Raw genomic sequence first — 16,104 nt, 5'->3', positions numbered from 1 at the left:
CGCCCCTGAAGTGGCTTGAAGCGATTCACTGTGGAAACATGAAAAAGAATATCAATGCCCTCCTGGACCTCTTTCTCCCAATCAGAAAATGGAGGAAGATTAGACGTCATGATTGTTGGTCTATTGAAATCCCGAAAGGGTGCGCTTCAATACCATCCCGATTCATACTCAAACGGGATAAATTGTGTAAACCTTACTCATGTTGGATCCTTGAAATTCACCACAACACAATCTCCTTAGTACCCTCCTTATGTGGGCCAATCCATCCCACCCTTCTAGCTATAAGGATTTTACTATAGCTGCCCACTTCTGTTTCTATCCAGTGCACTACCTTGCATTTTAATGCTAAACCGTCCTCCTTTGAGTCAAGCGAAACCATTGGTACATTTTCCAGGATAATAATGTATGGGGGTCAATCTGGTGGTAAATGCAGGGTGTCATTACAGGGAATGATGGCTTTGTTCCCCTGATTAGATTCCAGTTGGTTTTGTACACTGACCATAAGGTTGTGTAAGAGTATGATAAGCCACTCCATGGTAAGGGTTCTCAGTATTTTTGTGTGTAGCTTGATTTATGAGCAGGGGGGAGGGAGTGTGGCAAACTCGACGAAGAACCTCCTTATGACTTGATAGTGGTGAATATTTCCTTCCCACTGATGGATCTAGCATGCCCGTTAGCTTAAGATCGTTTGTTTTTACAAAAATCATCCAGCATTAGTTCTGCCTTTTGTAGGAAGTGGGTATATATTCCCATACCATGTTTTTGAATGTCTTTTAATACCTCATGAACCAACAGCTTGTCTCAGTATGATCCCTGGCTACTCCTTTCACACTTTATTGCAGGTTCCTCATAGTTCTATCAGCTGAGGTTTGAACTGAGGTTTGAACTGAACAATCAGCCGTTACTTCTTAGGCAGCTTGCCCATACCTTCTTTTCTTTTTTTATTTAGCCGTGAAGTAAATAAACCCGGAGCTTTCTCCTACTTCAGGTTCTGTATCAATAATGCCATTTATACCTTGCAAAAACGCTAATCTAGTTTGAGATACACTAAGGCCCAGAATTACCAGTGTCAGTTCGGGCACAGGTTCCAGGATTTTCAATTATAACTCTTGGTTCTAATGGCAGTGGATAAGGTTGCAGCTGAACTGCATCAATTCTGTCATCAGTGTTCTCTGTTTAGGATGTTAAACTTATTACACCCATGTTAGACTTTAAATAATTAGTAATAGAAGCTGTTGTCCTGGGCACTTCCACTTTGTTAGTTTTAGGTACTATAGCTTTTCTTTTCCCCATATATAAACTACAAGAGGAGATGAAAAGTCCTTCCTCATTAAAGCACTAAGTGACCCAATAAAAGAAGTCTCAGGTCCAAGAGGGGTGGACCAGCCCAGTCTCCTCTGGGCTCTGATGGGTGCAGTCGGGCCCACTCTTGTCCGGGTGTTGACCTGGACTTGTGCTGTGGGCTTTTTTCATCGTTTTATAGCATTACCACGTAGGAGCCCCCCCTCCTGGCCAGAGTAGTGATAGGTGTCCTATAAGCACTGTGATTAACAGCTCCACCTGTTGGCCACACTTACTACTGAAGGCACAAAGTCCTCTCCCCTGGCCCCTGATGAGGCCACTATGATGTTACATACTAGAGATGTGATTGTCATTTTACTGAATAGGGCTGCTTATTAGTATGCCTAGCACTGGCGTTTGATTGAAGGTGGGGTTGAAGGGCTGGGCTGTAGACTGTTGTTTAGCGCATGAAGGATCCTTTACTTGAGGCAAGCCTTTTTTCTTCTTTGCTGATCACTGTTGGTGTGGCTGTTGATATCCAGGTGCAAAATGCTAATTTCTCTGTGATGTCGGCATTCAAGTCAGTAGACTTCCTTGCTTTGAGGAGTATCACTGTACACAAGTCTAGTCTGGGAGACATCCTCAGAAGTGCACATGAAAGGAGAACCAAACGAATCCGGTTCTGAAGATCCAGACAGAGAATACACATCCTCTGTATGCTGAGGGCTGGTGTCTGTTCTAAGTGGAGTGACGACATACTGTAAAATGTTGAGGCCTGCCACAAGCTCAAGAGCTCTCTTTGGTGAGAAAACTAGGACTGAGTGAATGAGTGCCCACTTTGCTTGTGGGGAGGATGGGGCATTGCTCATGTGTCTGAGACCTCCCCAGACTTTCCCTATAATGTAGAAAAAGGGGAGGTGAAGAGTGAGCACAGGGGATACCTTTACTGAGGTACAGTGGCCCTGTGCCAGAAACAGAGTGCCTGCATACTATAATGTGTAGCATCGCGTTTGAATGTGTATTAAAGTACTTTCTTTTTTATAAAAGACTAGCTGTAGACTGGGCCATCGGATATTATTCTGTTGAGTGTTTGAGTGCTGAGTTTGTACCCCACACTACACTCCCTGAGTAGCTGGTGACTGCTAGCCATTGCTAGTTGAGAGTCCAGTTCTGAAAGGATTGTACTTTTGCAAAACCATCATTGGACAGATCCCAGCACATCAGAGGTAAACAACAAATGATGCACCACTGAATAACCACTAAGAAAAAATGTGGCTATCAAAATGTGCAACATTTGTGTGATTTACTCTAAAAGCTTACTTATCAGGTTTATCAGTTTATTGATGCACTGATTTATTGGTTGTATTAATTGACAAAAGGGAGGTGGAGATCTTATGTTGTGCAGGAAGTGAATATTAGTATTGCATAGTCATTTAGAGCTATGCCTAACTGTTGTATGTGTTTTGTCTCCTGTTAAGGTGCATCAACAACCGAAGTACGAGGACAATATATACATGTACATGTACTTTGTGATCTTCATCATCTTCGGATCATTCTTCACCCTGAATCTTTTTATTGGTGTCATCATTGATAACTTCAATCAACAAAAGAAAAAGATAGGTCCACTTTTTGTTACTAGCTTATGGTTAGACTTTCTGCTGAAGGATGCTGAAGCAAATGTAGTCAAGGTACTAGAGTCTGCCTGATAGTTCACTTAATTCTGTCCTGTTTAACAGGTTTAGCTAATGTGAGAAGCTTTCATAGCAGGGAAAATGTAGTTATAGTATGCATAAGTTATAATTCACTTATGAATTCTTGTGTACTAATGATTAGAGGCACTTGAATATGTTAATCATTGTTTATTTCAAAATGTGGGAGAGGGCACATCACCAGATGATCATTATTGTAGCCTACATTAATTGCACAATAGTAATAGCTTCATGATGACGCATTCAAGGTGAAGCTGTGATGAGATACCGGTACACACATACCTAAAACACTTAACATAAGTGTGTACATGATTGTCAAAGCCAAAAATTGGAGCTTGCATTTATAGCACCAACAGAGACAACTGCACAGATCTCTTGGTTAAAGTGGCTTGTAGAACTTGGGGAGCTGGCATCAGAATACTGGTTGCCTTTTAACCTTTCTCTTGAATACACAAAAGCCTGTGCACACACAGCTTCTGTATACTTGTTGATTTACTAGAACTGTCCAATACAGGAAAGGATTCCTACAGAGGCTGGTTTGCCTCCTTCCCTGCAGAACATAATTGTTAAATGAGTGTCAAAGGTTCAGTTTTGCAATTTTCATAAGGATTTAATCAAGATATATATTTATACTTCGCTAAATTGAAAGCATAAATGATGACATTTAACAATACAGAAGGCTAGACGTAAATAAATCCAGGATTTGTAAAGCGTGGCAAATCTCCCATGAGGGTGTCAAGGCACTGAATTGTAGGCACTGGTAAAATAATTGATTTGCCCAGATTCACAGAATGTTGAGCCGACACAGACACACAAACCTGGTCCCACCAGCTCCGAAGTCAGCACCTCAGGCCATTATGCCACATCCTCATACCTTTATGTTGTGCATATGCACTAGAAGGCACTCCAGGCTCCTGCAGAAGTGCACATCATCCCTTAGTGAATATGGGTTGTAGTGCAATGGGGCACATGCCTACATCCACCTATATCACATTTTTTTAAAATTTTATACCTGCTCAATACAAAGTAACTTTCTTGTTGAGGTTCCAGTGGATATTACAGCCAAACCTCAGTAGATCAAGCTAGGAATTAGATAGTTTAGGATGTTAACATTCTCTATCAAGAGGTGTTCATTGTTATTCATAAACAGTGGTTATCTTGAGCTACATAAGGATCTCAGCAGCTATGCAAGATAAATCTGTTTTCAAAATCTAAATAACTAATGCCCATTTTTAATCTGTTTTACATGGCCAATTTTCATGTAGACTGAAACGTAAAAGCACAGTGATGCAGCTTTTTTCATTTAGTTGCCTTTATTTGATAGAATGGAAAAGTAAAACAATGGGAATATGTGGACAACTATAAAGAGGGAATCGCTTAAAAAGTTACCCACAATCATTTGCATTGATTAGCCATCACTTTTTTCTGTACATGAAGCAAGAATCTCTTAAGAGGTGGGATACTACTTCGTCAGTCAAACCCTTTTTACAGCTTCTTTAATGATGCTTTTTTTCTCCCAAATTCTTCGTAGCATCCCTTGCAATGTTTTGTGGAGAGAAAGTGGTCTGTCTCCACTCATTTTCTCTCCGCTTCTTTCCCAGTGGCCATGTTGCAATTTTCTGAGATAGTAGTCTTCTGTGGTAGGAAAATGTCAAGGAATTAGGACCATGCAGTCTGCATTCCTTCTCTGCAGTAGAGACTTACTGCAGCAAACTAAGTTGAGGTAAGAATGTTGTTTGAGTCCCAGGGAAAGAATTTGACTATTGCCAATCTGGTAGTTTCTTAGAAATACTCCCTCTTTTGGAGAATTCAGCAAATTCGCCCAGAAATTAGTCAAGGAGGGAGTACAGCCCCATTCACCATCTTGCTGGAATCCTTTGTTAGCATCTTCGGGTGTATGTAAGTGTAGTTGGCATTACCACCACCGCATTCACCACCATTCAACATAGAGTGGTCGGTGATTACTTTTTTTTAACCCTGAAATGCTCCTGTTTGTTGAATCCTGACATTGAGACTTACAGCTGCAAGGACTTCAATGTGGAGAGCTTGGCGTCTCAGACTTTGACATTTACACATTCACTGAGGCCCGCAGACAAGATAACCAACATTCCGTTCGACACTAGCTGTACTCAAGATTCCCTAGGTTCAGAACATTTTTGATGCCAGTCTCAAGTAGTCCTAGAACTCAGACTTTGAATAGTGCAGCTGACCTTGGAATCATTACCCACCTGAAATATGACGTAAAAGACTGCTATATTCCAGAAATGTTATGCTACTTAGGGAGGAACCACTCACCCAAACAATGTTGAACTCTTAAGCTCAAAACACCCCATACTTAGGCCATGTGCACATTCTAATTTGCAAGAGAATAAACTCTGTTTTTTCAAGTTCCTCTGGATTGGTTCATGTGAACACTTGTCCTATTGATGGCTTCCTGACCTTTACAGGTATAATACACAGCAACTGCTAAACTCAAAATTCTCTATCATTAGATTTTTATTGATGTTCAAAGTCCACTTTTAAGTGGGATCCTGAGCAAAAGGAAAATCTTTTCTTAAAAAAAGAAAGTTTTAATTACCATTGTAACTACACTATGCATGCAGAGGCAAAGCACACAAAACCGTGTTGTGCCTTTCAGGCTGTAGTGTAGATTGACCTAGTGAACCCCAATGCAATTGCACTCTTGGTCATCTTTCCAATTACACACTCTACTATGAGGCCGTCTAAACACTGGACTCTGCCCATAATTTGTTTTGGGTATTTAAGAACCTCAGGGAGCCTTTTCAAATACTTGTTTTCTTATTTTTTCAAGCATTTTATAATTTTGTGAAATGCCAAAAATGTGGCAGGAAGAAGTCTTAGAAGGACCCTCATAGGAATTGCATCCTGCGTTTGCTGGATAACCATTAAGTGAAAGTGTCCCATGTTCTGAATATGCAGAAGAGGACTCTGAAGGATTTTGAAGATTTTAATCTGAGAGGTAAGGAACACTCCTAAATGCCATCTTATACTACTACAGGAGCTCCACAATAGGTAGAGAAGCCTAAGGGAGCCTCTACTGCCAGCTCAACACTCAGTGAATTCTTTGAAGCCCCCCCATTTGCAGATTAAAGAAGAATAAAAACTCTGGTTTTAATCATGATTGCTGCTGACCTACTTCTAAGACACAGTTGCCATCAAAGGCATCACCTTCTTGGTTGCTGTCAAGATCAGAGAAAAAACATTTGATGAGAGTCACTGGTGAAAGCATTATTGAGAACACTACCATCTTGCACTCCATCACCATTGAGGTATATCACCTCCTGCCATTGGATCAATGTCCAGATATAGGCACTGAATGATCAGAACAATGACAAAGACACATTTGACCTAGAGGTTTGGTTTTCAGCATTAAGGTGCTGGTCTTTCTCAAGATCTATGGCTTCTAGCATCTGTTCCAGTCTCTAACATCAGGTCCTTCATCACCTCTATCTGATTCCTTTTGAGAAAATTCTGTCAGCAAGGGAGTCAAGCCCTCAAATGTTTTCTTGCAGTCACACCTGCAAAGTATTAATCAACTCTTCACCCTACACAATTCACCAAGGAAGAGTGAGCATCCTACCCAACAACAGTCTTCAAGCTCCATGTCACTGTCTATCATCTTTGATCCAGCTAACCAATTGGTCAGTCCCTTGGAATTCTACTCAGCTGGCTTCTGTAATGGCTTTTTAAGCAATTCCAAAGCTCATTCTGCAGGTAGTTCCCCAAGTAATTCTTGCTCCACAAGTTCCATCTGTGCTACCATTGTATGTAAACCATACAGCACACAGCTTCTCTTATCGGGCATCAGGCTGGCACTCGTTGCCAGAAGAACACCTCTAGAAGGCAACACAGGTCCAAAACCCCAGAAGGGGAAAGCAATTGTGGGCACCACTGATAGGCAGATCCAAGATGGATAGAATCATCTTCAGACTTTTCCAGGTCTTCAACTAGAATTTCATCAGTAGACAATGTTCACATTTTTCTGATGGATGTTTCTTCCTGTAGACTCTTCCCCTTAGAAATATCCTCTAAGCACTAGACGTCATCTAGACAATGCCCTCAGCAAAAGCTGTCCATTGCCAACAAAGGGTGGCATGCTTCTTCAGTTGCTGTTCTACCTTTTCCAGGATGTCATGACAGTGGTCTGCATATGGCATATCTTTGTACACTGGCACCAGTTCAGTTTTTTCCACCTTACTGGTGTGGGTCAGGAGCCTTTTGTGTACTCATGAACCCATTCTTCTGCATATTTTGTCAGCAACTAAGTCAGGTGTCATCTTTAAAGTGCTAGTAATTTTAATTCTGGCCCTCCTCATCTACAGGGCACCTTAAGAAGATAAAGCAGGTTGAAAACTCCAAGTAGAATTATGTTTTAGGCACCGCCAGTGTGCACAACCACCACTGATGGAGTCTAGCCTTCTGGCTTACTTAAGACTCCATCTAGAATTTCCTTTTAAGACAATTTTTGTGATGACTTTTGTGGTGCTACTTCTCCAGACTGTATCTGGAAAACCGTTTCCCCACAATAACTGTCCAGGGCTGCCAGATGGTCCCATGGATCTCATGTCACAACTCTGCGATGACATGGCCTAAATATGGTATCACTTGGCATGCTTGTGCCTCTTCCTGCTCTTTGAATGTCTTACTAACACTCCAGAGGCCTTCAGCATCAGAGACAACTCCTTTGTGACGTTCTGCAACAGCTAGATTAAATGTCACCTAAGTTAAGATATTGAGTTTAAGCTCTGGTGACAATGTCAAACGAAGATCTTTCTCTGATCCCCTTGACATCTACTTGTGTTATCTGGAACCTGATATTGAACCATTGGCCTGCAACTCCTACAACTTTATGTACCCGAAGGTCAACAGGGAGCACATGCCCTAGTTCTTAGCTGAGGCCGGTAAGGACAACTCTAAAAGATCCCTCTCCCCTCCTTCAGGAATGTTTCCAGATAGAAAAAATACCACAAGTGGCCTTCCCACAAAAATACCACGAAGTCCTTTTTTATTCTTGAGGAAAGAGCCTGCCAACAAAACCATTCAGAGACTCTGATGTGTTGTCCTCAGAGAGTAGTCTCTTTCTCTTTGTAGCCAATACCAGCCTTCAAAAACTTAAACCTGAGTTTGTAGGTCTGACAGATGTATCCTCACAGATTGAGGCTTCACTGCAGGTTATGTTGGATATCTTGAGGACTTCACATATCCCCCTGGGCCCATCTCCCAGGGTGGGCTGGATTCTATCAGTTTGGTGATTCCAGTGGCTCCTACCCTGATGCCATCCGACTTGCCGCCTCCAAAGGCTCTGGGCTTGACACAGCTTCTGAGGAAGACATTTTCCTTAATGTATGCTCATGATGCCACCTCCCATGCAACCCTGGTGAAGTTTTCACTACCACTTCATGCCTCAAAGTTGGCAGAGATTATTTGAGGAACAAGAGAAGAAATTTGAGTCACCTTTGAGACCGAGCCCACCTTTTCCTAGAGCCTGCTTGAGATTCGCTCTCATGTTGAAGCTCTTTTGCTCGGATGCCAGTGTCTTGGACATCCCTAGAGCATAGAAAGACAGTCACCACGCCCTCAGGTGACTGGCCTATCGCAACGCACTCAATGCTGGAATCAACAAAAAACTCACCCGCAATTTGCAAAACATCCAGAACGCCGCTGGCAGATTGATCGTCTACCTACCCCGACACTGCCACATCTCACAGCACCTACGCACACTGTACTGGCTCCCTTTGAAAAAAGAATCATTTTCAAAACCCTCCCCTACGCACACAAAGCCCTCCAACACTGGACCTGCCTACCTTAACCAGCGACTCAACTTCCATGTACCCCACAGGACACTACGCCCAGCTCTCTTGCTGAACTACCCCACATCAGGAAAACCGAACAGGAAGACTCTCCTTCTCCTACCTTGCCGCCACCACCTGGAACACCCTACCCATCCACATCAGACAAACCACCTCCCTCCCCAGCTTCACAAAGGAACTGATGACATGGCTTTTCTAATCCACCTCTGGTACACACTACACCCCCCCGTGCCCCCCATCCCGCTGCCCAGCGCCTTGAGATTCTAACGGGTGAGTAGCTGTGCTTTATAAACTTTGATTGATTGATGCCTTACCAAGACTGTAGATGTGTAGAGGAGACTATCTTCTCCCTCCTTATCATACAAGTTGGATGTCAGATTTTACCTAAGATTCGAGAATGCTATTCATCTTCATACGTCTTCCAGTTGAGAGGTGTCATATCCTTACGGGCCTCCTGAAAATGTCTGTTAATTTTCTTTGTGGTATGCAAAGTAGTGAAGGTGCTCCACCTGCCCTTACTGGCAGAGTGTAAATCATACAACTTAACCAGAGATCTTCATCTGCCTTTGGTGGTCCCAGAAACTCTTATGCTGTTAACAAAGTGTTCCTGGAATCTGTATTGGCTACCTGAGAAAAACAGTTTTGAGGATATGACATATGGATTTGTACTGCATCACAGATACATGCTGTCCATTCTCAAGTACTTATCAACACACCCCTCTCTGGAGAGCTTGGGTGGTTTAAACATCCTTTAAACCCATTATTTAATCATTTTTTGCTCTGATTGCCTGACTTGAGTCCAAATGCCTAGACTTCATGGGCCATAAAGTTCTTGCTTCAGGCTGCCCAAACCTTGTCAGTGCCACTTGCCTCATGAGCTGGTGTATACCACATTAAGGGAATTGGCAAGGATGGATAAGATAAGTCTTCTTGACCACGAGGAAGTCCTTCTCTGATTTGTTAAGAGATGGTTTGAATGCTTTTAAACAGATTGTTAACCCAAATGTTATTGGTTTTCTAATTTTGTATAAACTCTACTGCAAAAACATACACTGTAAGGGTTGTCACTTACGTAATTTACATATTTGCTACAGGCACATACGATTGTTTAGCTGCACAGGATGGAATTTTTTTTTAAATCAGCTGGAGGGTTCAGTGCTCATGTAATGTGCAATGCCCAAAATGTTAATTTTGAGTCTTATCAGCTCAGCTTGGTGGTTCTTATTTGGGCTGCCATGTGGACATGAACCATTACTTCCTCACCCAAATCTGTGAACCCATGAAGGGTTATCCAGGCACCCCCCTCCCCCAATATCTTCTCACGATTTTTAGGATTACCCCTCCCTGTGTGAACTACTCTCACTGCTGCTAGACACTATTCCAAAATATGCCTTCTTTAATCATGTATAGATTATTGGCTTCACTGATTCTGTTGTAAAAAGGTCTTGTTGGCCTGGCTAGATCTTCTCACTAATCAAGCGTGTAAATACTCTTTGTCACCTGCTTAGAGGGACTTTAGGTCTTTTCATTTCTCACTGTCTGGAACAGTGTCTTTGACAGTGCATTAAAAAAACAAAAGTATGGGAACTGTGATGCTGCATACAATGGGGCGGGCTCAGTGAGCATGGGGGCAGAGTCAAAGGTGTGGCTAGAAAAACTTAATATTCTGTAAGTTGTGTTGGTCTTTCACCGTCGAGCAGCTACATATTAAATAACATGCATCTTAAATGAAAAATACATTTTAAAAAGTTGCTACTCTGGGAAATGTAATATCGTACATTATGGAACATTTATTATTTAATGCACTGGAGAGATCTGGGTGTAACCAGATAGCCGCAGAATTATTTTTAGTGCTACGAGGTCATTGTCTTTCTGAACATGTTAGTCATTATTTTAATCTTGCATTACGCACAGTATAATATAGACTGCTACAAAATTCACAAAAAGGTTTAAGATAAGAATGTGTTTCAAAAATATAGATTTTAGTAATACCCCGACTGTACATAATGCAATTTTACATAACTCCCTTCAACACCTCTTCTGGTAGTAAGCACTATATAACTACAGTTTTGATTAAAAGCATGCACTTCACAGCTCAGTTGTTAACTCTGCACTACCACTCAAAAAGAAATCTTTGTCATCCAAAACTTTGAGTGATTCAATCAATTAAATCCAGTACCGGCTCCCAAGCATCCTCTACATTTGCAGATTACCCTGTACATTTGCAGAATATCTTGTTATTCACATTTGCATTTCTTTCAGGAAAGCAGGCACCCTGGCAGAAAGGCGTTTTAGCAGTCTGCCCACCTTCAGTTTCACACGCAGAAGACTCACTGGATGACACTTCAGCTCAAGCGCATTTAAAATATTGTAATTAAGCTTCCTGGAACGGTTTTCTTTTTGCCAAAAGTAAGGGAACAGTCTTTAATAAATCAGAAAAGTAGTGGCACATTGTGCCCATCCGATCGTGCCAACTTCAACCACTGATCTGGAATATTATCTGTGTTTCTGCTCATGCCATCCTCCTCCTCAGTGCCCCCCTGTGAATTCTCCTACCTCAGTGGGGTGGGAGTAGGGAAGGTGAGGAGCTCAACCTCATTTCTTGCCACAACCACTCCACTGACTCAACAGTTCTGTATTTAAACTGAGGCATCACCCATGCTTTCCAACTCAGATCCTGTACCCTGACCTGTCCAAGGTTCATAAACATGGTAAGATGAGTTTTATTCTCATGTCTTCCCCCACCCTGGCCCACTCCTGCAAAGGTACTAATTAGGAGCTCCATTAGGAGGCAGCTATCAGCCATGCCAAGCTCCTCCTTAACAGATCCTTAAATCTGTTAAGACTTTAAGATTGAGCTGACAGAATGACTGGATCCATAGCTACAGTGGTCAGTCTAGAGACATACCCAAATTCAAACGCCTAAACTATGAGTATAAAACGTACCTGTAGTAGAGCCCATATGTGAGTTAATGACATCAAGGTTAAGAATATCCTCAAACAAAGCAAGGATGACACTCGTTAACGATCTCAAAGCTAATTGCAGTAAATCTCCATTTGTTGTAATCAAAGATAAATCTGGAACAACACTAACTGATACAAATAATAATATCCTGGACTGCTTTCACGCATGCTGTTCAATTCTCTATAAACCTTCTGAGTATCCCTTGATGGAAGAGTATCAAAACTATCTTAATATCTTGCAACTGTCTTCATTAAGTGAGAACACTAACTTTTCTAGCTTAGGAAAAGAATCGACAAATCTGAGACAATCAAGGCAATCCTGTCACTAAAATATGGCCAAGCGCGAGGTCCAGATGGTTTTCATATGAATGTCTATGAAAACTGTTGGTATCTTAACCGAACATAAAGAAGAATTATTTACACATATTAGGAAAATAGAGAGGATTGGCAGAGAGCATCTGAGGTCACAATAGAAGTGATTCACAGGAAAGACAAAGAACCCCTGGAAACCAATAATTAGTTCATCTCTGTACTCATTCTAAACTGTAAAATCTATACTAAAGTTTTGTCCTCCAGAGTACAGAAGTTCCTTTCAACATTAATATGTCCCAAACAGACAAGGTTTGTAAAGGGAGACTTGCCTCTTATAATAAGACAATTTGATAATCTTTTAGAAAAGTCCAAGATAATAGCCTCTCACAATGGCCATGGCACTGGATGCAGAAGGCCCCGGCACTGGATGCAGAAGGCCACGGCACTGGATGCAGAAGGCCCCGGCACTGGATGCAGAAGGCCCCATCCTGTATACAAGCTGACAAAGATTATCTAACACCATGGGTACAAATTGAGGCTGGCTTTTTAAAACCTTTTGCGCATATCTCTACATTGGCAATGAGAAATTTAATGGGATCTATCTTATAATGTATTATTAAAGACTCCATCTCTGCTTTTGAAATGTCTGGATAAAAAATAATAAAAAGTGGGGCTCTGAACTAGTGTCATTTGGGTGAGACGCTTACAAAAAACTAGATGGAAAAAATCTATTGGGAAAGTTGGGCTGATAAAAGGAAACTTATAAATTAAAGATCTGGGTTTTCTCCCGAACCTCCATTACTTTTGCTATGTTACCACAAAGATAGAACATATTTGAACTTGGTAGTTATAGTTCTCAGAAACTAAATCCCTGAGCAAGCTAAATAAATCACACACACACCGGATCTTGTTATTTTTCTAAGACAGTTATACTCACAGCGACATATAGTCACAAAAGTTTATAAATTCATAGACAACATATTCAAAAGAAGTTGATGAATTTGTGTCTCAAACTGAACCTACAACCTCCGTCTGAACAGATGTGGTTTAATATTTGGAAATTTTCTGTCAAAGCTAGAATATCACAGTACTGTTTCAATATACATTTTGGACTAGACAAAGATGATTTTGGATTTCAGAAAGACTGTTCAAGGTAGGCCTTCTAAACATTGATGTATGCTGGAATTGACTAATATCTTATTGAACTATGGAACATATGCTATTCTGTTGCAAAAAAAAAAAATAGAACCCTGTGGGGGGGACCCATAAATATAATCTTCTGCTTAAGCATATCTTTTAATTGTATTAATGTAAACCGCAGTCCCTGGATTCCTACTCCTTGCCCAGACATCAGAGGCCCTGAACTCCACCCCCTAGACTTATTAATAATAAACAATTAATGTGAGTGTAAGAACTCAGATATTTCATACTGTTCTTGGTGGGGCCGGGTTTATTATATAAAGAGTTGACAACATAATCATAGGTTCATCATAATAATTTAAAACGTGACTCCTCTCCCTGCCTTCCGAACAAAATGATTACGTACCTACAGAAATCCAAACCCCCATGAGACCAATACTCTGATAGAACTTTGATTTATTTCAGGAAACCCCTACTTATCCAAATTAAATGAACCATATAACTATATGCACTCTATAGGTACAACTATCTGCAAAGTGATCCCACACAGTTTAGAAGGCTGCACAAATTTTCACATCTCTATCTCTAATTCCAAAGTTGTGGCCAGGATTCCTTTCTGCCTTCCTCTTTTTCTTACTATCCTACATAATCATGGTCTCTATTGAATACTCTTAAGGTCTCCTTTCTAACTAAACAGATTTGCACCAATCACAACATGCATGCTTTCTTTACCCAGGTCTAGCTTTCTGCTAAATTTGGTAATTCCATTTGCCATCTACGCTGTATCACTGTTCAGTTTTCCAATGGGAAATTGCATCCCCCTACCCTTGTTTCTCGGCCGCCGCTTGACAGATCATCCCATAACTTCCCAGGAAGGAGCTTAAGTGGCTGAACTTTTTTTTGAGTAGCTTTTGTGAAGACTCATCAAACTGCACCAGAGTATTAGCAAACCAAATGCTCTTCCCATGGTATCTAGGAAATAACTATAACTACACAATAGTGACTGCCACTGTAAAAAAAAAAAAAAAAAATGTGTGCGTGTTATGGCACAAAAGATAAGTGTGACTCCCTAATTCTTTAATTGGAGCAACCATACTAATAAACAGAGTTCACGGGTCGCAGTCTTTCACTACCACAGTTCATCAAAAGTGGCGTGGAAAAATAAAGATTCTCCAGGACCAGGCAAGTTTAACAATGGAAACCAAACAACATGATTTGGCAAGTGCAGGATCTAGGGCTAAAATTTGTAATAAGTTTGACAGTGTCTTCTGAGAAAATGTTCTAGGCTGCCATTCATTAGAAGTGTTATGGTGAAAAATCAGTTCTAATATTTAAAAAAATATGACTGATACAGGAGAGTGCAATATTCCAACAAAAGGACATCCTATTATTTGCTGTCAGATGAGCTACATCTGATAAACAGTGAGTTGGATCCTTTGGCACAATGGGTTTTTTCCCACCTAGTTTCTTTTGTTTTTTAAATATAGTTAAGTTTTGTTAGAGATTAATCAATATTTTAGGTTTTGGAGTCCTTCAAATTCTAAATGTTTAATTCCCTTTTAAATGCATTTGCCAGACCTCATGAAAAAGCTAACAACTTAATTTGGTAATTGTGGGATTGTAACCAGTTTTCTGTTTGCCCATTACTTTGGAGGTCAAGACATCTTCATGACTGAGGAGCAAAAGAAATACTACAACGCTATGAAAAAGTTAGGATCAAAGAAGCCTCAAAAACCTATTCCCAGGCCTTTAGTAAGTATGCTCTTCACTATCGTCATGATTAAATATGTTGGAAATAATCCACTCCTTGTTTTAAAAAAAATGTTCTCTGCTAACTCAATGTGTTTTAAAAAAAAAAAAAAAAAAAAAAAAAAAGAGTACTACAGCTCACTATTCATGCAGATGACTGCCACAGACCATGCAAGTGTTTTTGGTGCTTAGGCAAAATGAACTCACTGATAGTGTGCTTTGATATCCCATCATAAAAGGGTCATTCTGTGTCCTTTTCTTATAATTAGGAAGTGTCATATGGTAGCAGCTTATCTTCACCTTATGTAAGAGGCAGCCCTGCAGACAGCTTTGTTACATTGCTGCAGTTTTTTTTAATGTTAAATGACTAGGCTGTTTCTGAGTCACATCGTAGTCGATTGTCTCAAAAACAGGAGTTTCTGGCTGAATCAAGATGGTAAATTTCCCATTAACAATTTAGAACATTTGAAAAGAGGTAAAAGGTGTAGTTTTGTTTTTTTAAACAAACTTTATTGCATTTCCATTAAGGCCATTTAACAACATTCAATTGCATTAACTTTGTGAATTCAACATACTCTGGTAATACTATCTTCCACTTGATAGGCATTCCTTATTATTCCTAATGCAGCAAGTCTCAATATGCCAGCTGCTTCTTTTGAACCACAACATTAATCAAACTTGATAGTAGCTCGTCATGAAACTTTATTTAACATTCCTTAACCATCTCCCTCCCCTCCCTCCCCCTTGATGCATCTACTAGCATTGCGCTCATACGCTGCCCTGCTTTTCCTTCCCTTTGTGGGGATGATTACTAGTTGGAGGTGTGCCCAGCCCCAGTCTCCGACAACAGTCTGGGGGTCCTTTACCCGCAATTGAGTAGTAGCATTTGTGATGGGAGCCTTCAACTCTCCCTGGGTGGGTCTTGCTCTGTGTCCCTCAAGGAGTCCACTAACATCCCCCTGGCACGCTGCATCCATGGAACCTTCCCTTGTTTTGAGTTACGGAGCCTCCCTTCTGCCTCATAGTCTGCCCATTTCCTAATTTCTCGCTTCACTGTATGTGAGCTAGGACCTCGTGGATCTTTCCAGTGCCTCTCGATCTTCCTTTTTGCCAGGGAG

At 40.9% G+C, this 16,104-nt stretch overlaps 1 protein-coding gene across 5 annotated transcripts in view; it reads left to right on the top strand.

Moving 5' to 3' along the window:
* SCN8A (sodium voltage-gated channel alpha subunit 8) overlaps window positions 1-16,104 on the top strand; it is a 554,114-nt gene that overhangs the window by 482,906 nt on the left and 55,104 nt on the right. For all 5 annotated transcript variants that reach the window (XM_069230856.1, XM_069230858.1, XM_069230860.1 and 2 more), the window contains 2 exons: window positions 2,760-2,897; window positions 14,885-14,989. In XM_069230856.1, coding sequence (XP_069086957.1) covers window positions 2,760-2,897; window positions 14,885-14,989 — 243 coding nt within the window. The remainder of the gene's footprint in view (window positions 1-2,759; window positions 2,898-14,884; window positions 14,990-16,104) is intronic.

Source organism: Pleurodeles waltl, chromosome 4_2 (genome assembly GCF_031143425.1).
Source record: "Pleurodeles waltl isolate 20211129_DDA chromosome 4_2, aPleWal1.hap1.20221129, whole genome shotgun sequence".
Taxonomy (NCBI): domain Eukaryota; kingdom Metazoa; phylum Chordata; class Amphibia; order Caudata; family Salamandridae; genus Pleurodeles; species Pleurodeles waltl.
Note: the sequence above shows the minus strand (reverse complement) of the source record. Positions and strands in the feature narration are given on the sequence as shown.